At 35.7% G+C, this 27,068-nt stretch overlaps 2 protein-coding genes across 4 annotated transcripts; one reads left to right on the forward strand and one right to left on the reverse strand.

Annotated features, from left to right (window-relative positions):
• Window positions 1-2,664: 2,664 nt before the first annotated feature.
• LOC122281582 (NADP-specific glutamate dehydrogenase-like) lies at window positions 2,665-18,828 on the forward strand. 2 transcript variants are annotated; one of them, XM_043093204.1, is made up of 16 exons: window positions 2,665-2,924; window positions 3,821-4,451; window positions 5,577-5,706; window positions 5,817-6,018; window positions 6,447-6,533; window positions 6,627-6,686; window positions 6,776-6,862; window positions 7,180-7,251; window positions 7,433-7,488; window positions 7,790-7,875; window positions 14,062-14,152; window positions 14,244-14,401; window positions 14,494-14,585; window positions 15,779-15,859; window positions 17,308-17,381; window positions 18,337-18,828. In XM_043093204.1, the coding sequence occupies exons 2-16, from the start codon at window positions 3,890-3,892 to the stop codon at window positions 18,410-18,412; spliced, it is 1,914 nt and encodes a 637-aa protein (XP_042949138.1). In that variant the 5' UTR covers window positions 2,665-2,924; window positions 3,821-3,889; the 3' UTR covers window positions 18,413-18,828. The 2 variants fall into 2 exon arrangements, with proteins under 2 accessions (XP_042949138.1, XP_042949147.1); XM_043093213.1 differs by having other exon boundaries at window positions 3,834-4,451.
• A 539-nt stretch (window positions 18,829-19,367) lies between these two features.
• LOC122281595 (RWD domain-containing protein 1) lies at window positions 19,368-25,064 on the reverse strand. Of its 2 annotated transcripts, none has more exons than XM_043093236.1 (11): window positions 24,897-25,064; window positions 24,620-24,674; window positions 24,448-24,515; window positions 23,564-23,594; window positions 23,346-23,415; window positions 22,719-22,776; window positions 21,958-22,086; window positions 20,209-20,300; window positions 19,941-20,025; window positions 19,684-19,762; window positions 19,368-19,537 (listed from the first exon to the last, which is right to left on the reverse strand). In XM_043093236.1, the coding sequence occupies exons 2-11, from the start codon at window positions 24,663-24,665 to the stop codon at window positions 19,461-19,463; spliced, it is 735 nt and encodes a 244-aa protein (XP_042949170.1). In that variant the 5' UTR covers window positions 24,666-24,674; window positions 24,897-25,064; the 3' UTR covers window positions 19,368-19,460. The 2 variants fall into 2 exon arrangements, with proteins under 2 accessions (XP_042949170.1, XP_042949160.1); XM_043093226.1 differs by having other exon boundaries at window positions 24,620-24,685; window positions 24,897-25,063.
• Window positions 25,065-27,068: the final 2,004 nt, after the last annotated feature.

The following is a 27,068-nucleotide window of genomic DNA, read 5'->3' on the forward strand; positions in this document are numbered from 1 at the left end:
TGAGTACTCCTGCACTCCCAATACGGGTCACCAATTTCAGGGCTGGTTTGGGCGGTGAATTTATTATTATTTTTTACATAATTTTTTTATTTTTATTTTGTATTATTATTTACTACTAACCATTATCATTCAATATTTTTATTATTATTTATATAATATCTGAAATCATCTCACTATTCAAATACAATATTAATTTTTTCAATAATTCAAATTTATAATCGTAATTTACAAGTTTTTAGAATTATTTTTCATTTTATCCCACTAGTAAGAGCACGAGTGAATAAAAAATGCTCGTATGTAATTGAGTGTTGGGAGATGAAGTTAGAATAGGATCCAAGTTTGAAAAAATCTTCACAACCTCCCAACATCCCAACACCCCACCTTTTTTTTAATTTGTATTATTTTATCTTTTATCAAATATTTAATATATAAATAATAAATTAATTAATTAAATTAATTTAAAAAGAATAAATTCAAAAAAAAATTAAAAAAATATTAAAAAATTAAAAAAAAAATGAGATATTGAGGTGTTGGGAGGTTGTGTAGCAAAATCCAAATTTTTTTTAATAATATGACATCGTTTTGGTGAAGGGTTTTCTTTTAAAATCTCTCTCCCCCACACCTCTCTTTTTCTTCTATTAATCTCTCTATTTAAAGTACCGTTCGGTCGTGGTCATCCATCCCAATTGGTCGCCGTCGCAATCTCTCTATTGAGAATTTGAGATTGCATTTTCATGCTTCGTACTAATTTAATTTATTTATGAGTCATTATCAAGCTTGGCCAGTAGTTTAATAGGCGTTACCTTCTTTTATAGGAGAAAAGGGTGAATTAGATATTCAGATTGAAGAAGGCCACGTGTTGCGATTGTGTAAATTTGTATGGATAGCATTAGTTTGGTCACTATGATCCCATTTCAAACATTTAAAGCTCGTCGTTGAAAGTGAGAGCAAATAGGCAAAGCCCCCCTACTCAATATGATATCAGCTAACGATAAATGATAATTACAAAAAATAAAAATAAAGGTAAATAGAAAAGGATAGTGATAGATTTACTACCTTATTACTACCCATCCACTACTCAAATGTATTATAAATTTTTTTTTTGTCATTTTCTTTTAAGTATTTTTTTAACATTATTAATCATTAAGAAAAAATTAAAAAAATATATAACTTTACTAATATTCACTTTCTTAATTATTAAGTAAAATAAAAAATTAAAAAATAAATCAAATATAAAAAGAGTAGTAAATAGATTGTAATGGAGTAGTAACTATATTATTTTTCAATAAAAAATTCAAGAGGCTTGTACTTAATATTTTGGCATTATAATTATAAAAAAGAGATTTCAGATTTTTATTCTTTCTTATTTTTAAAAAAAGATTGAATCATAGGATTAAAGAAATTTCAAACTTTCTATTCCACATATCTAGTATTTGGGTGTTTTTGTTTGAGCTGTACGAGATGAAATAATGTGTAAATATTATATAATTATTTTTTAAAAAATAAATAAATATAAGATTCATATGAAAAAAAATAAAATTTTTAATAATAAATATCACTCGTTTTTAAAATAATTATACGATATTTGTATATTTTATAATTGAACGTATCATTATTTTGACAACGGACAAATCTTTGAAAGCCTGCGTATTTTAAGTTAATGCCATTAAATACTACCGACGTTACCGTTATATAATTCGTTTTGTTCCCAAAACAAAGGGGGTGAATAATTTCGAATGAGAGAGAGATAGGTTAACATCAAAATCTGACCGAATATAGAGATATTATCCATTTCATAATACCAAAGTTACATATTTATTTATGTTGTTCGAAACAATATATGGGCTTTCTAGTAACGGTGCTGCTACTCACTACTCAGCTCCCTCGGTGTATCAGTAGTATATTTTTATTTATTTTTTAAATGTAAAAAGAAAACATAAATGCATTAATAATAATTTTTTAAAAACATTAAAAAAGTACAAATAGACTAATGGTACGGTGCACTTGAGGAGGCAAGTTAACGACTAACGAGACAACCTAGTATTTTTCTTCTAGTAAACTCAAAAGAGGAAAAGAAATATACACATAACCTTCTCAAATTATCATATTATTTACGATCGAAAAATAATTCGAAAATATCGCCAAAGAAGAAGAAGATAAATATAATATTTACATAAAAATTTAAAAAAATTCCCATGGGCCGGAAATTTTATAATATGTCTTATAAAATCACAGCCAAGTGTTTGGTCCGGTGCAACTGAAAATTTTTCTTTTTCTATTTTTATACCTTTGGATTTTAAAAAATAATAATTTATGTAGTCTTAAGTAAGTGTTGCATGGTTCTTTTTTAAAAAAAAAAAAGAAGAGTAAAGATGAAATTTATAAAAAAAATATATATTTTTTAATAATAAATTTTATTTTTTAAAAATAAATACACAATATTTATATTATATAATTATATTCAACATTCCTCAAATTTTTAATGCATGATATTTGTGACCATATTTTAGTATAATGGATCTATTTTAATGCTCCAATGCGTTCATCCGCTGTAGGATAGGTAGTGGGATACACGCGCCAAAAAAGTCCAGTAAAATTTCAAAATCAGAATTTGCACAAAAATGAAAAAAGCAATAATAGATAAATAAAAGGAAATAATTGAGCGTATGTAGCAGAAAACTTCACATAAAAATTAAAAAAGCTTCGCCCTTTCTACTGCCACAATCTCCCTGCGACCAGTGAATCTAGGAGCAAGAATCTGAGCCAGGAATAGCACGATTCCACTCTCTAGTTTTCCTCGTTCAAGCAATCCGCAACTGTAAAGGAATGAGTTTTGGAGCAGAAACTTAAAAAGTGCTCAACGACCAGACGGAGACTGCAACTTGGGAGTGTCAAAGTTCATATTTTTCTGTTGTATAATTGAGGTAAATGATGATATTTCTTTGTTTTAAATTCTGGGGAGAGTCACCTTACGATTGGAAGATAACGTCTGTGTTGGAGATTCATCGATTATTGTTGGTTTAGTTCTGGAGTTCTTAATTCTTGTCCAAGAGTTCTTGGGCTTTGTATAATTTTGGGTGTAATTGACTCGTTCATTGGATAAGGGAATTGATTCAATTTGGGCTTTGGTGTGTTTTTTGAGGACACTGGTTTGAACACCGTGAAATTTGAGCAGTAGAAATGAAATTATAATTGAATTTTCCTGCTTTTTCTGGCTTTAGTTTCCAAGAAGTTCTCTAAAACACATCTAATTTTTGTGCATGTTTGTGAAAACCAAAAGGGTTGTATTGTATGCTAAACTCTAAAAGGGGGGATAAATGGAGAATCGGCTCATGTTTCTGTTGTATGTAATTATTGTCTTCTTCTTCTTCCTTCTCCTCCTCTTCCTCTTCTTCTTCATTCCAAGAATTTTTATGTTTTAAGGGCTCACGTACACTCGATGCGTGTACAGTGGTCGGTTTACTTTGTATTTTTTTATTTTTTCTGTTGTCAACTCCCTTGTATCTTTTATCGCACTTAATTAATGTGATGCTTGATTTGTCAGATGGATACCTTTTTTTGTAAGTTAGAAATTGTTATTAATAAGTCCAAAATTCAAGGATACGGGAAAGTATCCAAGAGAGCCACCAATTTAGAAGGGAGAAAAAAATACAAAAAAATCATGAATGCTTAGTCCATTAATGTTTATGAATGCTTATTAGGTAGAGTTCATTTTTTTAATCCCTGTTAGCGAAATATTTTTTAAAAAAATTTCGATTTCTTTTTCTTTTTCATAAATTGATTTGTATATTAATCTTTTGAATGGGACACTTTTACCCAGTTGAGTGCTGCAGGTATTACTGCAAACAAATCGTAGGATTTTAAGGTGTTGGTGAAACTGTCATGCTGAATGTTGCTACCAGGAAGTGGAGTAGGGATGAATTCCACAATGGATGATATGAACCTGATTCAGCAGGCACAGAGGCATCACCTAGTGGCTAGAGAATTAGGAGAGGAGATAGATTTAGAAATTGGCCATGGGGATGATGATCCTTCATTTGCTAACACCCCACTCATTGGTGGCCCACCCCGAGAACCTTCTTCAGAAGGGCAGGATGAGACCAAGCAGATGGTAATGGTTTCTCAGCTCCCCAGTGATGATCAAGATATGTTAAAGATGCAACCTGCAAAAAGGAAGAAGAAGGTCGTGAAAAGATGGAGAGAGGAATGGGCTGATACCTACAAATGGGCTTATGTTGATGTGAAAGAGGGGACAGCAAGAATTTTCTGCTCTGTATGTAGGGAGTATGGTCGGAAGCATAGAAGAAACCCCTATGGGAATGAAGGCAGTCGGAATATGCAGATGAGTGCACTGGAAGAGCACAACAATAGCTTGCTTCACAAAGAGGCTCTTCGTCTCCAGATGGCCTCTAAGGATAAGATTATTGTTGACAAGCCAATCTATGTTAAAGGTTAGTCATATCATTTTCAAAATTTTACTGGGCTTTTTTTTGTTGGAGCCTGTAGAAGTTCACAATAGGCAATTATATTCTGTAGTTTTTTATGTGGAAAATAACATTCTCATTTTTTTATTGTTTTTTTTTTTGGGGGGGGGGGGGTCCTCATGCTTGATCATGCTATTGACATTCTAGGGGTTGAACTGGTGCTAATAAAAACTTGGAACATAATGAATTTTGTCTTCTGCTCTTAAGGATGATGTAACAAAGGTATTAGACGTAAGCTGTAAATGGATGTACCTTTAATCAGTCTTCAGGGCATCCATTGCTCACTTCTGAGTTGAAGTCTTTTAAGTTCCATTGGATAAGGATACAAGGTAATAGAGCTTTTAAGGGGTCGTTTGGATTGAGAAATCATCTCAACCCATCTCATCTTATTATTACAACTTTTCCAAATTCCCACACAAAATATAATAAACTTTTCAACTTTTTCAAATCCCAAAACAATAATAATATTAAAAAAATAATATTCTAACAATATTTTATTCAACTTCAACTTTCATCTAAAACCATCTCATCTCATTTCACTATCCAAACAACCCCTAAAATAATTAGATCTCGATACAGGTGATGGTTGTGATGATTGTTATTATCCTTGAACTTATGCCAGTGTGATTGGAAGATGGTCACTTTCATGGCCAGATCTACCTTCAACGCATCAATTAGTGTCTTTTGGAAGATAAAATATTTATAATGACCATAATTGCTAAACACTCATTTTATGCATGTTTCAAGTTCCTACATGCCTACTCCTTGTTCCCTACATGCATAGATGAGTTTGTTTTCTGTTGCTCCTGTAAAATGGAAGAAGAGAATCCTTAAATTATTCTCTAATGATTGGTTGAGAAATTTAAATTAATGTGTTGGAGGCTGTTTATTCAACCCATCTGCTTCTCTGCAACCAAAACTTAGGTGCGAGATTTTATTTGAACATTTACAAAAAAATTGATGTTTGTGGATATATTTTGTACCTTCCGCATAACTTCATGACATCAATATGAAGCTCTTTCTTTTTGCTTTCTTTTGTTTTTTTGACAATTTTTCTTTTTGGCCCGTTCTGGCAATTCTCCTAAAATGAAGCTCTTATGTCAAAAACGGCTGGATCAATTGTTGAAGCGGCACTGAAAAGGGATCCTCATGAGGTTGAATTCGTACAATCAGTGCAGGAAGTTGTTCATGCTTTAGAAAGAGTGATTGCAAAGAATTCTCAGTGAGTTTATTTAAAATGGTGTATTTACTTTTGTGTTTCACCATCGGATGTAAAAGGACTCCTCAATAAGTTCATGAAAAATCTTATGAAGTGGCTTTCTTATGTTTCAGTTATGTCAACATTATGGAGCGGTTATTAGAACCTGAGCGTATTATTATTTTCCGAGTGCCATGGGTTGATGATAGAGGTGAGACACATGTCAACAGAGGCTTTCGGGTTCAATTTAACCAAGCATTGGGTCCATGTAGGGGTGGTATTCGTTTTCATCCATCAATGACCTTAAGTATTGCCAAGTTCCTTGGTTTTGAACAGGTATTGGACTATTTCTGATATTCATATTATTTGACGTCTCTCCTGTACCTTAGTGTGCTAAGTTCTTGTCAAGAGTTTTTCTAGTTTGTCCTCCCTTCCCTTATAAGTTGATTTAGTGATTTAAGTAGTGGTACTTAAAATATCTATAAGTTCTGTCGGTAGTATTCTTAGTTCAATCTTCTTGAGTTAAAATAATTACAGTAAGAGTAGAAGTCAATTAGATGGAACAATAAGAGTAGAAGTAAATTTTTTGATAAGTAATAAGAGTAGAAGTTTTTTTTTTTTTTAATATATCCGTGGGTGTCTGGGCCAACATTGGAAGTAAATTAGATGGAACGTCCTATCGTCAAGGAGGATGTGGCTTTACATTGGAAGTAACATGTGTCTGGTGGGTGCTCTATGATCTCCTAGTTTTTCCTTGTCCACAGACTTTAAAGAATGCCTTATCTCCATACAAACTAGGAGGTGCAGCAGGTGGAAGCGATTTTGATCCAAAAGGAAAGAGTGATAATGAGGTAAAAGCTTCATTCCACTGACTGAATGTCTGCTACTATGGAACTTTTACCCTTTTGTCAAAATTTCTAAAATTTTCTTTCACAAGCTGGCAGATTATGCGCTTTTGCCAAAGTTTCATGAATGAGATGTATCGTTATTTGGGTCCTGACAAGGTAACTAGATGGAGATTCCATGGCTCTTTTTGCTTCAATGAATATTTAATGTTCAGTCTTTATGTCTGATTTAATGTCATGCATATTAGGACCTTCCATCAGAGGATATGGGTGTTGGTACTCGGGAAATGGGGTATCTGTTTGGACAATATAGACGTCTAGCTGGTCATTTTCAGGTACTTAAAACACCTGTAACAAGCTATTTTCTGATATCTGCTACATCTTTCTTTCTCGTCGTTTTCTGTCTTACTAGAAAACAATGTGAATCCTCTAGCTGAACCTCTAAAATTATTTTTCTTTGTAATTTCTTATTTACATAAATATATAAGCACGTGCATATATTCCTACACATAGGTGTATGTAAATACTGTACCAAATATCTAAATTTATCACAACCACTAGCAGTTCGAGTTGCTACTTACGTAATGATTCTTTCACAGAAAATTAAGTGATTTGTGTTTATGTTTTCATGCGTATGCCTTATGTTTTGCAGGGAAGTTTTACAGGGCCAAGGATATTTTGGTCTGGCTCTAGCCTCCGAACTGAAGCTACTGGCTATGGGCTGGTACTTCATATTACAACTCTTTGATGCTTTCTGTGTGTGCATGGATAGTGCATAAATGTGATTGTGTGTGCATGTCTGGCTGACTATGCACCTCATCTCTGTGAAGCTCCCTTTTCTCAGTCACAGTGTCTCTAGTGGGTATAATAAGTTCTCTTGTTCACGAGTTCTCATGCTTCTGCAGGTTTTCTTTGCACAGCTCATGCTTGCAGATGTGAACAAAGAACTCAAAGGATTAAGGTTTCTTGCTCAACTTTTGAACTTTTCAAAGATGGTTGTGATTCTAGAAGTTGATGGCATAGTCTAGGAATATTCTACTTATTGGCTGTAGGATACTGCATTTTTATTCTCGCTATTTAGACAGACTCATGGAGGTGTAACTTTCTGTTTGAGATACAGATCTCTCCAGCTTTTTACGTTCATACAAATTTTGAATATTGTATGCTCACACTTTGCTTAAAACTTGTTAATTTGGGCCCTGATTCAAGGTTGTCATTCCAGTTCATCATTTTTCAATATTTTTTGTATGGATTTTTTCTAGATGTGCAGTAAGTGGTTCTGGAAAGATTGCACTGCATGTTCTGGAGAAGCTTATTGCATATGGTGCTCTTCCCATCACGGTATCCGGTATCTTTTTCTTTTCTTTTTTTCCCCAAAATATTTTGTACCCTGAACTACATGATGAAATTAATAATTGCTAGGGTTCCTTCAATTATCTTTATTTCTTTTTTCTGCCCCTGTTGATTCAAAGCAAAGAGAATACTGTTGACCTGAAATATTTCATTTGGACCTTAGATGTGTAGTAAAGAACATGTGTATAGTTGTTCATAATTGGTTGGTTAGCCACATTTTTTTTTTAATGGGTAAAATAAGTTGGTTTGTCACATTTTGCCTTGAAACTATGGAAAATATTTAAATGTTTTGCTTAGACAAGTAATTTATGGTGAGTAGTTGTTTCTACTTACATTTGTAATCATTCTTTACCTTCTGCATTTTCTTGTTTGTCATTTTTTGTCCTGGTATATAAGTTGAGTGCATGAAATTGTTAGTGGTCGCAAGTGATTTGGTGTAAAAAATAAATCAGAATTTGTTTGAATGGCCGAATTGAATGGCCTTTGAGTGATCTGTGTATCATATATGAACTTTACAAGAGAGCTATACATGGAAAGAAACTAATTGCTGAGTGATTCTAGCAGTCTAGCCTTATATGAAAACTATATATTCTGTCAATATGCTAACTGTACAAGCCTACGCAAATTAAGTAAAGGTGAAATAAGGAAAGAAGAATAGAAGGAAAGAAGAATTGATGCGGGTTGATCAACAAGCATCATTTGCTTCTTAAGAAGCAATGTTGATGGCGAGTGAGGGTTTTGGTGAAGATATCAGCAATTTGTAGTTCAGTGGAAACATGTGGAAGAGTGATAACACAAACTTCAAATGCTTCACTTAACGGATAGAGTGATAGTCAACTTCAATATGCTCTGTGCGCTCATGATAGACAGGATTGACCATGATCTGAATAGCACTCGTATTATCAGCATGTAGATGTGTAGGATCAATCTCAGAAAAATCTAGCTCAACAAGCAAACCTCGAAGCCAAATAATTTCGGAACAAGCAAGAGATATCGCCTGATACTCAGATTCTGTAGATGACTTAGAGACTTTGTCTTGCTTGTTATTCTTCCAGGAGATCAATGCATCACCTAAGAACACACACCAACCAGTGATGGAGTGGCATGCATCAGTACAACCGGCCCAATCAGTGTCGCTATAAGCAGTAAGTCAAGGAGAATTGCCTGTAGGAAAGAATAAGCCACGGGCATAAGTGCCCTGAACATAGGGTATGATCCTACGGACTGCAGCCAAATGAAGATGATGAGGGGTCTAAAGAAACTGGCTGACTTGCTGTACTGTAAAGGAAATGTCCAGTCTAGTAATGGTAAGGTAGACAAGACTACCCACCAACTTTCAGTATAAACTAGGATCAACAAGTAAATCACCCTCCTCTTTGCGAAGCTTGACATTCAATTCCATGGGAGTATCAACAAAGGTGGCCTCCTGTAGGCCAGCTGTAGCCACCAGATCACTAGCATACTTATGTTGATTGAGTGAAATACCAAATGGACTACGATGCACCTCAAGACTGAGAAAATATGTGAGAGATCCAAGATCTTTCATATGAAAGGACTCAGAGAGATGAGTCTTGAGCTGGCCAAGTAAAACAGAATCGGAATTAGTAATCACAATATCATCAACATAAATCAAAAGAACAACAATACCCATGTCTGATTTCTGAAGAAACAAGGATGTGTCATACGTGCTCTGCTTGAATGAGAATTGTAATAAAGTAGTTCGAAATTTATCAAACCAGACCCTCGGAGCTTGTTTGAGACCATAAAGGTAGCGACAAAGCTTACACACGTGAGGTCGGAGAGGGAAACAATCTCGGGGGTGGCTTTATATAAATACACTCTTTAAGATTCCCGTGAAGAAAAGCTTTCTTGACATCAATCTGATGTAGTGGCCAATCATTGGAAATAGCAAGAGTTAGAATTGTACAAACAATGTACAATTCTAAATAGGTGTATTCACATGTATACCTCCAGTGTACCTGGAATATGCTTATTAATAAAATTTCTTATTACTTATCAAAAAAAATTTGTACAAACAATGGTCATCTTAGTCACAGGTGCAAATGTCTCTTCATAATTGACACCATATTCCTGATTATTTTCACGTGCAACAAGCCGAGTTTTGATCGCCGAGCTTTATAACGATCAAAACTCCCATCAAATCGAACCTTGACAGAGTAAACCCATTTGCAACCCAAGGGAACTATGGTGGAAGGACAAGGTGCAATGTCCTAGGTTTGATTGGCCTCTAGAGTAACAATTTCTTCCTGCATAGCTTGTTGCCAACAATCATGCTTGACAGCATGTGAATATCATGTGGGAATATCAAAATTGGACAATGCAGCAGTAAGAGCTGAAATAGAGTGGCCAAAAGAAAACTCATACCTATCCGTAGGTATAGACACTCGAGGAGAGCGACTTACCAAGGACTCTAGAGGTGCTACAACTTACTGATTCTGGAGCATGGTCGAATCAGATATCGGTTGAGCCACCAAAAGAGACTATGAGCAAGAGCATCTCGTATACACAATACCTGGTTTAAATCTGAGAATTGCTGCTTAAAGGAGGGAAAGACCACAGTAGAAGAAGAGGGCACAGAGGACACTAGAAAGAAATGTTGATTTGCAAAGAAAATAACATTCCTAGAAATGTGTATATGATGTAAAATAGGATCATAGCAAATAAATCCCTTTTAACACACATTACATCCTAAGAATGCACGTCTAATAGATTGAGCAAATAATTTATGTCGCTCATGAGGAGGTAAATGGACAAAACATAGACAACCAAAGATAGATAGATTATCATAACTAGGTTGTTTAGCAAATAAGTGGAAATAAGGAGACTCCATGTGTGAGACTTGGGAAGATAAACGATTAATTAAGTGAGTAGCAGCTTTCAGAGCCTCGACCCAGAACATGGATGGAACATAGGAATTTAACGAGAGTACGTACCACATCAAGAAGATGACAATTTTTGCGTTCGGCTAATCCATTCTGTTGGGGAGTAGGGGGACATGAACGTTGATGAATAATACTTGTAGATGCCAAGAATGCCTGAAACTCAATAGACAAATATTCACTACCAGAATCTGTGCATAATGTCTTAATAGTCACGGAAAATTGATTGTCAACATAAGCTAAAAACTCAGTGAAAATACGAAAAACCTCAGATTTAGAGCGAAGAAAATAAATCCAAGTGAATATGCTATGATCATCAATGAAAGTCACATAGTATTTAAATTTTTTATGTGAACTAACCGGGGAAGGTCTCCAAACATCACTATGGATAAGATCAAAGCAGTAGGAAGCTCTACTAGCATGCAAATGAAAGGGAAGAATTTTGCTTTTACCAAGTTTACAATAATCACACTCAAGAGACAAAAAAGAACGTTCTTTATTACCAAGAAAACTAGAGTGCAATACATGAGATAAGATTTGAGTATTGGGATGACCTAAACGACGATGCCACACCATACTTAGATCAGGAACATTATTACAAGCAAAAGACTTAATAGAAGAAATTTGAGAAAGTACTGGAATAGGTAAAAATAGTGGAAACAAGCGCCCTACTTTAGGTCCCTTCGCAATCGGCTTCCTCGTTCCCTGGTCATGCACAACACAACCATCACCAAAAAAATTAACAGCACAATTGTTATCAACTAATTGACCAACATAAATAAGATTCGTGGAAAGCTAAGGAGCAAGAAACACATCAGTAAATTTAGAAGAGGTATCTCCGACAGCAGCTATTGGCAAAGAACTGTCATTGGCAGTCTGAATAGCAGATTGACCAGCATAGGGCCGAACATGATACATAGTGGTGGGAGTATTCGTCATGTGATTAGAAGCCCCTGAGTCTACGTACAAGAGTTTAGTAGAACTGTAGAATTTTTACCTTGAAACCCCATTGCAGATAATGCCGAAATTAGCATCTGTTGCACCATTTCTGGTGTGCAGTAATTTGCTACAAGAGGTGCAAGATCAAAGGAAGCACCTGAGGAAGAGCCATGTGCTACAGAAGTCGTTGCAGGAGGAACAATAACAGAAGTCTGAAATGTTTGGGCCTAACGATTTTGGGGGCGGATACAACATTCTTTGAAGTCATAGGTGATCCTCGTCCTTGGGAAACATAAGCCACAGTTGCTGTCCCTAAACTGCCATGAGATTGCTCTAGAATAGCTTGAGTACTAAGACGTTGTTCTTTGCGAAATAATTCACCAAAACAAATATCAAGAGAAGGAACATGAGATCTATTCAGTAGAGAGGAGCGAACAAATTCATATTCAGGGCGTAGTTTCATAAGAAATTGATCACGCCGACTAGTCTCGTGAAGAGTCTGAATAGTCGAAAGAGCGGCAACAGGAACATCCGTTGTAACCAAATCAGTATATTCATGCCAAAGAGTTAGAAAGACCGAGTAGTAGTCTTGGATGGAAAGGCAATCCCATGTTCTAACTGAAAGCAATGAGCATCATTAGCTTGATGATAAACCTTCTTGAAGTAAATCCACATGGATTGAGCGGAGCGATGAGCCCACAAGTTGGTAACAATATGTAGCTCCATCGAACCAAGAAGCCAAGACATAATTCAAGCATCAAGTACAGCCTAAGAAGGAGAAGCCCCGAGATCTTTGGATTTGTCAGTGGCGTATTTTGGAGCCACATCCGTGCCATCAATATGACCCCAAATATCTTTTCCCTTGAGGAAAAGTTCAAATTGAAAAGCCCAAGTAGAGTAGTTTGTGCCCGTAAACTTGACACACATGTGCAGAGTCCATCACAAAGAAATAAATTCCGACACAAGGCAAATCAAAGATAAACCGGGAGATACCCACAGAGAAGTGCCAAAAGTGCCACAAATAAATTGGCCAAAAAAAAAATACTACAGACAAAAAAAATGCCAAAATGACCGAGAGAGAAACAAATGACCGGCTAGATAAAACGAAGGCACAAAGTGCCGAGATGCCCACCAGAAGGATGCGGCTGCCGAGATAGAAACAAAAGCTGCCGAGAAACTATGTAGACTAGGAACAGACGCGTCGAGAGGTTCACCAAAAGAGAACTCCTGCCGAGACCTGAACAGAGACTGCAGAAAAGCTCAAACCTGGAACAAACGGTGCCAATAACTCCAACCCAGAAAAATTAGACCAAAAAACAAGAGAGCTTTCGCACAAAATAGCAATGAGATCACGTTGGGTCACCGAGAATAATCCAGAAGACGCCGACACACGAAACCGAGAGGAGAAAAAAATCACACAGGCGACAACCAAACCGAGAAAAAAATAAATAAATAAAAAATCAACCTGCTCTTGATACCATGTAAAAAGTAAGTCAGAATCTGTTTGAATGGCCGAATCGAATGGCCTTTGAGTGATATGTATATTATATATGAACTTTACAAGAGAGCTATACATGGAAAGAAACTAATTGCCAGGTGATTCTAGCAGTCTAGCCTTATATGAAAACTATATATTCTGTCAATGTGAAATAAGGAAAGAAGAATAGAAGGAAAGAAGATGATTATGGACAGCAAAGCTGTCCATTGACATTTGGTACAAATTAGTGATGCCATACAATCATATTTGAACTTTGTGTTACAGCTCTAAAAATCTTCATGCATTTGTTTTAACCTTGTACTTTATTCTTGGTGGATGTAGATGATAGACAAGGCTGGAAAATTTTGACATTTTGATGGTTTATGTACTTCAGCTAAATTCTAGTTTATTACAAATTAGTTATTTCTACTGAGAATTTCACTGTTTAATATCATAATTTTTTGGAAACTCGTCTAAAAGGAACTTAAGTGATGCATAGATAGTTGGTAATCAATGAAAGCTCAATTGGCACATTACCCTGGCGAAAACGGTTGGTCAACACTGTATTAAGAATAATCAACTCTTGGGCAAGATTGCTTTTGTATTTGATACTGTAAAAGTGGACTTAGAATTCTTTGCATCTTACATATTCTATATTACTTCGAAGATTTCAGGAATTAGAACTGTGGTTAAGACTTTGCAATGAATATGGATTTTTTTTTGTAAGTAGTTTTGCAATGAATATGTATTACTGATAAGTATCTTATAAACTACAACTTTTCTGTGATGCCTCTTATGTCAATAAAATTTTACTTTTACCTATCCAAAACAAAAACTACAACTTTTCTAACAAAATAATGAACAGATTCGAAGGGGTATTTGGTGGATGAGGATGGATTTGATTACATGAAAATATCATTTTTGAGAGATATCAAAGCCCAGCAGAGAAGTTTGAGGTGTGTCTACAATTTGCTCTTCATGTCTGTTTAACAAATAGCTATCTTTAGTAACTTTAAGCTTCCATGTTTATACATGTGGGTTTTCCAGAGACTATTCAAAGACTTATGCTCGATCTAAGTACTATGATGAAGCAAAACCTTGGAATGAAAGGTGTGATGTTGCATTTCCTTGTGCTTCCCAAAATGAAATTGATCAGGCTGATGCTATTAGTCTCGTCAATTCAGGTTGTCGTATACTAGTAGAAGGTATTAATGTTATTCATTATGGCTTTAACTCTCTTATCTTTTTTAAAATTTGTAATTCTTGATAACATTCATGAAACAATCTTGTATCCTAGGTTCAAACATGCCCTGTACCCCTGAGGCGGTTGACATTCTGAGAAAAGCTAATATTCTTATTGCTCCTGCAATGGCTGCTGGTGCTGGGGGGGTGCGATTTCACTTTTCCAATCTGTACATGAAATATTATTTGCCTTATTATAATGTATTAGAGTAATGCAATGTTGAAATCTATTTGCATAATCAGAAGCGTACTCTTTTGCTTTCCTTTCATTCAATGTTGTACTAAATAGAGGCCAACTTGTTTCATTCATAATATATGGAACCCCTAGGGGTTGGCTCAAGTGGTAAAAGCTTTGGTCTTAGTGGTATGCTCCCTCCAAGGTCCAAGGTTCGAATTCCACTAAGTGCAAACAATCTCTAGAGGCCATCGAACTGGGGGATTTTTCTCTTGAATTACCCGATATGCACTTGTGGAAAACTCCTTACTGAGGGCCTATGCACCCCCGAGATTAATCGGGATGTTGTTTCTAGACACCCGGTGCCAGTAAAAAACTTCATAATATATGGAGTTATGGGATTCATATTTAATCTTGAATAAGGGGTGCAAAGTCTGACACTTCAGTTTCTATGAATGTTGATGTCTTTTTAATATCTAAATGTATTTTTAACTTGGAGCTGTTTTCTTCTTATCTGTTCTTTTGGTACCTTGTGTTGGTGCTAATGTCCATTTCTTTTCCTGGCTCTCATTTGTCTACGGGAATTCCACTTTATATGATAGAGATGCCGTGGAAAGGAATTACAAAACATAAATGACTAGGCTCGTCATGTTGAGTACTTTCTGAACAACAAATGAGTGAATCTTCCTGGATGCAAGAAAAGTAGCTATTTATTGTCAATCTTGAATTTTAGTGGCACAAGGTGTGATGAGTAGTTGTATTATGTTCGAAACACGTCATACAAGTACATTGGTCCTGGATAACTATTTTTAAGAAAAGTGCAGCAGTATCACTCATCGATTGTGTGATTGTGACAGTGTTGTCAACTGTAAGCAGCTTTAGTTTGCCTGGTGAGAATTGCAAAGCTTTGTATGGCCAAAGATATTAAGTTTAGAAGATTGTTTTGTACCTGATTTTCTGTTTGTTATAGTTGTGCTTCAACTTGCTGAGTTCTATAGGCCCATGCAGTTTTAAAATGAGGATAAGTGATGTCAAACATAATCATTAAATCTTTATTAATGATTTGATTTCTGTTGTTTGAACTGATGTGTAACCTAATATTTTGAATGCTCGGTTTAGATCTTTTAGGGAGATCCATAAGAGTTATTCTTCTACTTGGTTGCAGGTTGTTGCTGGAGAGCTTGAATTAAATCATGAGTGTAATTTGGTGCATTGGTCACCAGAGGACTTTGAGTCAAAATTACAGGTGAGGCTTTACATATTTGTATCCTTGGTTTAAGGATAAGTTCCTAACTTGAAATTGTTGCAGGAGTTCACAAATACCAAGCAGCAGTTTTCATTTCTTTTGGGTTGGCGCAGTTTGACCAAACCAACATAGTCTATTTAATTATTTTTGTTGAGTAGCCAATTACTTGAATTCTTTACAGAGAACCATTTGACCCAAAACCAATGAATAGTAGTCCTGTTTTTTCAGTGCCACAGCACATTTAGATTGAAAGTAACTTCTGAATGAGCTCCTTGAAATGTCTCTATTGAACCACATTGTTGCTTTCTTTTGTTCAGCCTTATCTGTGTAGACATTGATTGCCAACTTGGGTGCTTCTAGTTTATCCGAGTGGTTTACCTTGTTTAGTTCGAATTTCATTATGAAACGAATTTTAAATAAATGGGGAAGATGTTTTGTGGATGTATGATTTTATATCTGGATGCAGAAAACTATATTAGAGTATCACTGGAAGCATAGTTATTTGTGAAGTTTTACAGATAAATCAGGACTTCAAAGCCCACTTTAGGATGACCTAAATCAATAATGCTGGAAAAGTTGGCCCTGCATCTTTTGCACGAAGAGATGTGCATAAAAGAAAAAGTTTGTTATCAAGAACATGTAACTGAACGGTATCAAGTACCCATTGGTAGCCTTTTTCACAAGGAATAACATTTTATTTACGATCAAGAAGAAAATAAAGCCGGGCATAATTGAAGTATGCCTAGTGAGAGGGGGGAAGAGCAAGAAAACTCTGGAAAGTAAAGCTATAGAGACATAGGTTGGTTGCCATCTGATGGTAGTGCAGTTAAAAAGAAAGTATTGAGGTGTCGTCAAAGTTTTGGTAATTCCTTTCCCTCCATATTCATCAAGCATACTGCGATCGTCTTCCACAATATCTCACTGTGCCGGCGCTCAAACTGCCTCTTCCAATATGCCAAAAGATCTATCACCTTTCTAGGCACCACCCTCACTTGACCCAAAAAGATTAAAAAGCTTGCCATACAGTGGTAGCGACCTCACTCTATAAAATGTCCATTATACTACAGCATAAAATTGTCAAAACCATCATGAGATTTTCATAGGGATCATGTCATATTCGGCAATTGTTTCTACATATCTTTGTTTTTAATGGAGAATGCAATGATGTTGAACGAGACAATTCAACTGGATGTTAGAAGCATGGTCAAAAAAATAAATAAAAAAAATGAAAGAGGTAAAAATGCAATCAAACTCCAGATTTGATCTAATGAGAATGATAACTAGATCTACTTGTTTAGACAAAAAAAGGGAGACTTTAGTCTGAACTTTGTTCTAGCTCCATTTTGAAGATTGTTGCCTTTTGTTTTTAGAACTTGAGCTGATGTGGCAATTTTCCTTTTGTCTTTTTCAGTGACTTCTGATCTCCCTTTTGCAATTTTTACTGGCAGGAAGCAATAAAACAAACTTACCAGAGAGCCCTGAAAGCTGCAGCTGATTTTGGTTATCAAAAGGAGAGTCCTGAGTAAGTACTTTCTCATATCACGCCATTGTGGGGATGATTGTCTGTTTATGTGTTTATAATAGCTGGTTGTGCTCTTGTATGATTTATCGCAAGTATCTTACCAAATGAATTGGCTTGGTATTTGACCTAATAAAGAGTCCACACAAGTCAGAAAATGAGCATTGCATCATTTTGTGAGTTCTCTTAGTATCGTTAAAGGGTTTTGATGGTCTTGAGTTGGAGAAACACATCCACGTATGCTGTTGATTGTTTAAGATCATGTCCAGGGTTAATACCTTGTTGCTTTTTAAATTATTTTAAGCTTGTGTCATATTCTTTGTGGGACCGGATGAAACTCTGTAGCGCATAGGACTAATGAATCTGATGGTTAGATCTGTTTGTCTATTCTCTTCTTTTACTTGTCTAACAGAGCTTTGGCACATAGAGCAGTTTGTCTCTGCTTTTACTATTTCTCTAGCTATGAATGATCAAGGATGTGATAAGATCATGAGATTGATTATATTAAGAACCTGAACCAATTTATTTCCTCTGCCCTCTTTGGTGAAAATCTCTGCTCATATAATTTAACTACTCAAGAACTGCATACCATTTAATAACTGTTTTAGCAATTAAACAGCCTTGCAATTAATACAGTAAGGTTTTGACGGAGTTGAGTTCGAGAAACACGTTCATGGTGTGCTGTTGATTGTTTAAGATCATGTCCAGCGTTTAATACCTTATTGCTCTTTAAATTCTTTTAAGCTTGTAACATATTGTTTTTGGGACCAAATGAAACCATGTAACGCAAAGGATTTCTTCTGTTCATCAACCCAACATGGCCTCCAAGATTTCAATGCAGAAATAATGGCTGGCTGAGTTACATTAATGTATTGGGTCATTGCCATAACAAATCTGATGGTTAGACCTGTTTTTCTTGTTCTCTTCTTTTACTCTCTTCTTTTACTTGTCTAAGCAGAGCTTTGGTACATGGAGCAGTCATCTCTGCTTTTATGACTATTGCTCAAGCAATGAACGACCAAGGATGTGTATAGAACCGAAGAGTACCCTACGATCAGTTATCATGCTTCCCACATATGAATTATGTCATCTGCACCAATTAACGTGTTTGGAGATGTTTCTCGTCATTGGCAGTAAGCTGAAGATCATACTCTAATGACAGCCTATCCATTTCAAGGTGTAAACCTTGGAGACGATGACAGAAATGGTTAAAATCACTGCATATTTCTTTGTAATATATTTGTAATGTAATGGCTGAGACTTGGAAAAAGGGTAATTTTTGGAGAGCCCTGAGATACACTTGATACAGGAAAAATGTGAAGTTAGTTCTAGTGGTAGAATAGGCAGGGCCTCCAATTTTATGGCAAAGCAATTTGTTTTTGGCTACAATCTTGTGAGATATTTAATTAGATAGATTGGAAATAAAATTAAATGATAAATTGCTGTTTAACCTTGGAGTAGTATTGCTGGTGTTGTTATCCTGCTTTCGTTGCGGGCATCTGAGTGATGCGTGCATCGGTACTGGGCTTCATCCTTCCCTCAAGTGTTTTGGATTTAAAGCTTAGGAATCTGCGAGCCATCTTGGATAATAATAAAAAAAAATCTCGAGCTAATACACAGCAACTCCCTCTCCTTTCTAGGCTAACAATTCATAAGGTACATTGTAGCCACATAAACACGTTAAGGCTTTCAGAAAAGTCAAATATACATGATGAAACAGGGTTTTTTTTTTTTTTTTTTTTTTAGAATATTCAGAAAATTTTTCTTTAAATAAGAAAAACCACACGGCAGTCCTGGCTGTGCAGGGTTGGAGGGACGGTGAGTCCTTTCTCGGCCTGGGCGTCATGTGGGATCAATGAGTGGGGGTGGGTAGATAGGTCCATAAACCTATTTAGATCATTCGCTCGCCACTTGTATTAAAGAACATCATGGTTGCAAAACTGCGTTCCCTTCTCCCCCCGCCCCCCCCCCCCCCCCCCCCCCCCCCCCCCCCCCCCCTCTTTCAAAATAAACAAGGCAAAAATACATGTGATAAAAATTACACAAATTGATCCATCCCAAATGGTGCTCCATATTGATTTCTTAGTTAGCTCTCCTGGAAGAATGAGAGGATGAGTCAGATTTCTCAGCCAGGTAGTGCTCCAGCATATCTTCATCATCTGTCACACCAAAGAGAGAGAACGTTTCTTTGTCAAACTCAGCATACAAAGCTTATCAACATTACTTATTTGTTGAAAGGAATATCTAAATATGATCTTCAAATCATAAACATGGGATTTTATGGAGAGGAAGAGGGGGAAATCACCTTCAAAATCATCATCATCAAAGTCAATCTCTTCCTCATCTTCCACGTCAGATCCTTCAGTAACTGGAGCTGCGCCTTTCTGTAAAATAGAAAAGTCACGTAATTATTCATTCTTGATAAGCTAAGCTAAGTTTTCGGGGGGTCTTCATGAGCAGTTCTCTGCAATGCTACAGACTCCTGAGATTGGAGAAATTTAAGATGTCCACTACATGTAAGAGAGGGAGGGAGAAGGGGGGGAGGGTATCAGAGCAACATACCGCAACACCTCTTCCGCTTTCAAACCACTGTCTTCCTGTGAGCCTCTTTTCCTTAGTAGCTGTAAGGGCAGACTCGGGCATTAACCTGAAAATAAGCGGATTTGTGTGTTGTGGTGAAAAACTCGTGAGCTTACATTTAGATATACCCTTTAAGGGACGAGTGAGAGATTACTTGATCCATTTCCGAAGAGCTTATGATATATATCATCATTTGGGAACCAATCCACAACTTATCAAAAAAAAAAAAAAAAAAACAGAGAGAACTTACTTGGCTCGTTCTAGTGCCAATTCTGCTTCATACCTCTCTCTCCATGCCAGAAAGGTATTAACAGTAACTGGTTCTCCATGAGGAATAATTATCTGAAAAAGAAAGGGAGGGCAAGCGTGTGAAAGTTGACTTTTATTGATTATGCAAATGCCTACCAGGTTCATCAGAATGTTTGTTCAAGTACAACTCAACCTGAATAAGGAGCAAGATAGAGAGGAATTGTTCTTTTATAGGATGGAGGGAATTCCAAACAGGTTCGTTAACAAAACTGATTCAACCTAAACCTAAACTGTTTTATCGAGTCAATAAACGGGTAGTTGAGTTCCATTAAGCCCTACATTAGTTTTAACGCCCAAAGGGAAGCCCAAGCCACATCTTGGCTTTTATTCCAAAAGGACTGGTCAATGATACAATTGGAACCCCGTTAGAACCATTATAAAGAACAAGAACTTCTTCCCAAGCAATGTGGAATCCCATACACTACCCACCCTTATTATTCAGTATGGGGTATCACATTAGTAAACAACTCAAACATGGAAAAAAGGAATTGGGCTGCCAATTGATAAGCTTAGAACGAAACAAACTCAAATAGTGGAAGCATATGACAGGATTCCCTAAAGAAGTACAGTCCAAGGTTTAAATTATCTATATAATCTACAAAAGAAGGAATAGAAGCCCTCCTAATGACAGTTGACCCTTCATATAATAAAGATTGCAAGAAGAAAGATTCAATCTCTTTTTTTATAAGTAAAAAGAAATTTTACTCGTAATAGTAGAAAATAGTCGAAGCCCATGTACAGACGATGTATACAAGAGAAAACACCTAGTTAAGAGCTAGAAATAGATACAAGAAAATCATGGAATCTGGGCCCTTCCAATCACATGGAGACCGAAATGATACAAAAAATGATCAGCATTCAAAATGAAACTTCTGTCATGTCTTGTAAGCACCCATTCCCAGTTCAAGTACACGTCGATCACCTTCTTAGGACTCTCATTGAACTCCAAGTGCAGAAAAAAAAAAAGGACTACAGCTCTCTCGCCACACAAATCCACTTAAGATATTTTTTTCTAAGGTTTATCTCCAGCAACTTTTTCAGGACTTTACTACACTAAATACTATTCCAAGGAAAACAAAGGACTGTCAAATCCTCTTAGGGGATGCTTGGAGAATAAGATGAGATGTGAATAGTAGTGAAATAATTTGAGTTAAGATGTTTTATTGGGTTTTGGAAAAAGACAGAGAGAAAAAGTTGAATAAAGGTATTATAAAGTTAAAATATTCTTTGCTTTGGTATTGCCATCCTTTATTTATGCTAAAACCTCATCTTAAGCATAAGTTGTTTCCGTCCCTACTCTTAGATATATTTATAAGTCTAACACTACAGTTCTTTGCTGGACTTCACACCACCCTTTTTTTTGGCACCCACCAGCATCTACCTTAATACAAAACAGCATTGCATGCTTGCCACCCATAATTTAACTTAAAAGGCATAATATGACTTAGAAGAATAACAAGTTCAACATGCAGTGAGTGTAAGCATCTCCAATTATGTACAGATAACTATATAAGAATTGTACAATATAATTTTATGCAGTCAATGGGTGTGAAAGCTTTTCAGAATTTACAGGTATAATTTGCTAAGGAATGTCGAAAACAGAAACTATGCTTACACTTAAAATATAGCAAACATATAACAGATAAACCAGTAAAAATAAGAAATAAGAGAAATTCAGGAACACCCATACATCCTCTTTTGCAGCCTCTTCAGCATTGGCATTCTCAATGTTTGCATCTTGACAAAATCGTTCAGAAATCCACTCTTTAACTGATGCAACTAGTGTGTAAATCATAGCCATGCCAAGGTTTTCACACGCCTGTGGAATGGAAATAACAAATGAAGACATGCTATCCATAACTAGTCCAATCACACATCACTTATTGAATATTTCAACCATCTTAGAGAAAAAATGTTAACCAACAAAACTGACAGTCATTATTTTTAGCTCGATATAAATTCTAGTATGCAATGTAACACCCTCAGTCCCACATTGGGAATATGGATAACCCACATAGAGTGGGTACGTTATGAAGGCAGTCATAGGTGTTAAACCTCACAATGGCTACTTACCGAGTGAAACTGGGCTTTATAACTGATTTAAGGGAAGCTTCAAATTGAATACTCTTCTCTGAAGTTGTGGTGCAAATGTGACTAGCGCTTTCCCTCAGCTGTTTCATGCAATCTCAGTTTCCTAGGTTCTAAAAGGATTTGAAGCCCATAAAAATGGGGAAAAAAAAAACTCATTCTAAATGGCATTGTCTTTAACATGACTTATCTTTTCCATTTCAAGTCACTCTGTGTATGAGGGCTGGAGGGAAGCAGAAGGGGTGAATGGAATATTCCATACAGCATTATCAGGAAGCTAGATCACATAAATAATGTAAGCATATTTGGTCGGCTCAAATGTTTGCTAATTGCATATCCTAGTACAGAACACCAAGAGATTACCTCTTGTTGAAGCTTTTCCTTCAAAATTCTAAGATCTTCAATTTGTATTCCACGTAAGCTGAAAAATGAAAACTACCATCACTAGGGAACAGAAATCATGCATTACTTTTAAACAGAACCACAATTCGTACAGCTGTAACTTGTCTGCAATCTAGCAGAATAAGGCAACATTGATTACAGAGAGCTATTCATCTATAACTTTGTATTATCCAAATTTGCAACATGATGTCAAATTCTTTAAATAAAAAAGAAATCTCTATTATAGATGAGCTACTAAAAGCTCCGGATAAAATTTCAACCTTTTAGTAGAAGGGATAATCGACAAGTTAATGCATACCAACCTTTTACATTCATAATAAATAGGTAGCATTCGTACAGCAACATCAAAGGGAGCATATAACAGAGAAGAGATGCCACCATATGATGGCACTAATCTTAAATGGATTCACAACATGAAGGTAGTTAATTAAGAAAGTTGCTTGTGTGCTGTTTCATGCTTAAATGTAGCAGAGGTGAGTTCAACAAGTTCATGGCAAAGTTAGCCAAGTCAAAGTTGGGGTTGAATAAATGCTAAAGACCAGAGAATACTATTTAGCACAACAATGTCCACGGGAAGAACATAGTAACCTTTTCACATTTAAAAGTGGAGGCTCATCTGGATATGTTTCTGTGTGCGAGAAAATCAAAGCCAACTGAACTGCAACAGAAATTTCAGAAGAAGTTTATGTCCACGGGAAATTTCCAACATCCAAAATGGTAAACCAGCAAACAAAGTCTCCCAAAAGTTTTTTGAGTGCATATTAGGAAGGAAAGATTATCGATGTAAAAGATAACTGAAGAATAACCTGGAAAGGACAGCTCGTCTACTTCATCATCCTGTTAAACATAAAGCAATATTATACATAAAAGGAAATACATTTGCCACAGACAATATGTTGAAAGAAAAATTTAAAAGTATCCTCAATTTTTTTTAAGTGTTATCCTTGATTTTCTAAGTGCATATAAAACCAACAGTAATAAGATTTCCTTATAAGTAAGAATATACCAATAGCACAACTGTAAGTATAAATTCTCAATCTGATTCTGAAATAACCCAAGAAACTCTTTTCCAACGTTTTTTTAGGAGGCATTCTTGTACAAATAAGTAGCTCATTGATCACCATTGATTAGGATAAAATTCAAGCCTCTATCACAAACAATTAACCCTGATCTATGGAGTCGAACATACGCATTTACAATCAACGTAGCTATTGAATTACAAGATAGTAGACATAAAACTTCACCCCACAATGCATCGTCAATAAGAACATAGAAGTATCATTATAAGTTATAACCCATAAAAAAGAGTCATATACATGCAACAAATGTCCATGATGATTGAAACTCTTTTAGAAGTGAGAAATACATGCATAACTTTTTTTACATAATTCCTATGTTCCCCGATTTTATGATAGTAGTTCTAGTACACTGCTTCTCATAAAGTTGGCATGAGCACAATCTTGTGTCCAGCTTCACCGGCTAAATAGCACCAATAAACTTATTCTACCGACTTACTTAGCATTGAGAGGCACTCCCAACCACAAAATAAATAAATAAAATAAATAAAAAACAATCGGATATCTTTTAATGCCGTTTTAGAGCATCAAACAGAAACGAGCTTCACATAAACTCTGCCAACAAAAATAAATAAAAAATCAAACAAACCACACTGAAGAATGATAAGATGCACCTGTGGAGATAACGTTATTTGGAAGCATCGATTGGAAGTAGCTAAACCACTCTCACTAGAGTGAATTTCTGTCACAAAACGGAGACACATTACATGCCAAAACAACCAAATTAAAATAAGAATAGCCATGATAATAGGAATTGAGTTCAGAGACGGAAATAGCATAACAGACCTTTGAAATCATCCATAAGTATTGCTTCCAAGGCCTCAATTTCCATCGCCTGCTCCTGTACATAGTCTGTTCACATGTTCATCGATATTAAAAGAACAATAATCGTAAACAAACTTCAGCGCAATTGGGTTAACAATGAAATAAATTCCATCGAGTCAATTCGATATCAAGGCTATACCTAGAAAACACGGATCCGTAAGAAACAAAAATCCTTACGTTTATTCGGAAAATACAGTTTCCTAGCAATAGTTGAAAGGAGTGAAGGAAGATTAAATACCAGTCATGGTTATGATTCTTATGAACAGCCTTTCGATAGTTATTTCTCGCTTCTGATTCGCCGGCAAAAAATTTCAGTGACTCCAAGAGCTCAAAGCACTCTCTCTTTCTCCGTGAGACGGCCACCCCAGTCCCCCCTACTATCGCTTCGTAATTTATTTATTTGTGAATAGCCTTTTGATACGTTGTTGTATTGTATTGCCACTTTTCATCATACGACAAAAGATAAAAAGTAAAAATTCGGCAGTAATTTTTTGTTTTTCCGTATGAAATCTGCCATTTGTGTAATTTTTATTTTTATTTTTTTTATAAATAACTCCATGTACCGTCAAAGACATCAATCCTAGTCTCACTTGTATAAATTGTGTCCATGGCTCCATCCACTTCAACCGAATATACATGACAACATGAGACTACACGTGGCCAATATCATCTTCAGGGTTGCCGCTGCCTGCCGCTTAGGTTTGGCGCCCCCTTGACCTGCATTTTATATACTCGGCAGCCGATTTAGTAGAACAATCGAAATAAATCCGGTCCATCATTGCCAGCTTACGATTTAATTTTACTCCCTCCCTGTTATGCTCTCTCCCTCTCTCGGCAAAAATAGTAAAATACTCCCTTTCTAAATTAGAGATATTATTTAAGAGCGTTAAATCGTGTTAACGAGTCATATTCGTATCGTGTTAAAGTATATATATTATACTATATAAGTCAACACTAATCAAATCCGTTAAGTTTATCGTGTCAAAATTTTAAATTTTAACACGATCCATTAACATAACGGGTTATATCGTATCAATCTATTTTGATCAATTAGTGAATATTATGAAATAGGTTAACACGATGCAAAACGACTTGTTTCAAACTGTTTATGTAAATGGGTTGAATATACCTGAAATTAACCTGTTTGACTTGATTAAATTTATCATAATTTTATATAAATATTAAAATCATGATATTTATAAAAATTATAAAACTAACTATATGTCCAAAATTACAATCTAAACAATAAAAATATCGAAATTGAAATTCTAACAATTTTACTTTTAGGTATAAGGGTATATTTGTAATTTTAACTTTCTTAACCTGTCATAACAGGTTGACATGTTATCAACCTATTAAGTAATCAGGGCTTAACAGGTCAATCTGTTTTGACCCGAATCCATTAAGACTAAACCATAATCTATTATTATAATATTATGTTCGTATTGGATTAACGAGTTGTGTAACATATTACCACCCCTAATATTTTCTCCCTCTCTCCCTGAGTTCAAGGAAAGGATATGGGCTGTACCAATAGAATCTCAAGTTTCGTTACATAGCATAAACAGATTCGAGTGAAATAGGCAAAGGAATATGAAGGATCTGGGTGGTTAGAGTTAAGGATTATGGCGGTGTGACTATATACTGTCTTTGAACATGGTGATGATCCTCAAATGGTATTGTGAAGCTGAGAAAACAAGGTGAATAAGAGAACTAAAGAATCGACAAAAGGAATAGAAAAGATCTTGACGCTGGTCTAGTAGAATGGCACAAGATGGCAAAAGGTGGCTGATCGGAGTTCTTTGTGATGATCCAAGCACTTTCCTGTGCCGATTGATGGTGGGTGACTTTGGTTTTTCATTTCTTATACTGCTGAACTTCATGGAGTTGCTGTTTCGACTTCTTGTTTTTGTTGTTGCATAGTGGTGGTGTGAATGGGAAAAACTAATAGGTGTTTCATGGTACTGCTAGGGTGATTCCCTATAGTGGTGCATGGTGGAGGAGGGTTGAGACCGATGCAAGAAAATTTGCTCTATTTTTGACTTCCTAAAATATAGGCTCTCTGGTTGCATGTGTCGATAGTGCAACAGTTATGGCAAAGCAGCCACAGACGGTGGGGTAAGATTGGTGGAGGAGAGAACACAAGGGAGGGGAGACGCATGTGGGAGGGGCAATCATTGCAAATGCAAAATGGGAGAGGTAAGGATTGAAACCTGCGTTTAGAAGGAAAAAAAAAAAAAAAAAAAAAAAAAAAAAAAAAAACATGTTAGCTTGTTTGTGGTGTGACATGAACAGTAAGTGGATGTGTAGCAAAATTCATTTTCTTTTTAGTTTTTGTTTAACTTACTTTATTTTTCACTTCTTGTGACGTGTGGGAGTGTTTTATTGGTAGTGAAGTAGCTTACGGGCA

This window comes from Carya illinoinensis, chromosome 1, assembly GCF_018687715.1.
Source record: "Carya illinoinensis cultivar Pawnee chromosome 1, C.illinoinensisPawnee_v1, whole genome shotgun sequence".
Lineage (NCBI taxonomy): Eukaryota > Viridiplantae > Streptophyta > Magnoliopsida > Fagales > Juglandaceae > Carya > Carya illinoinensis.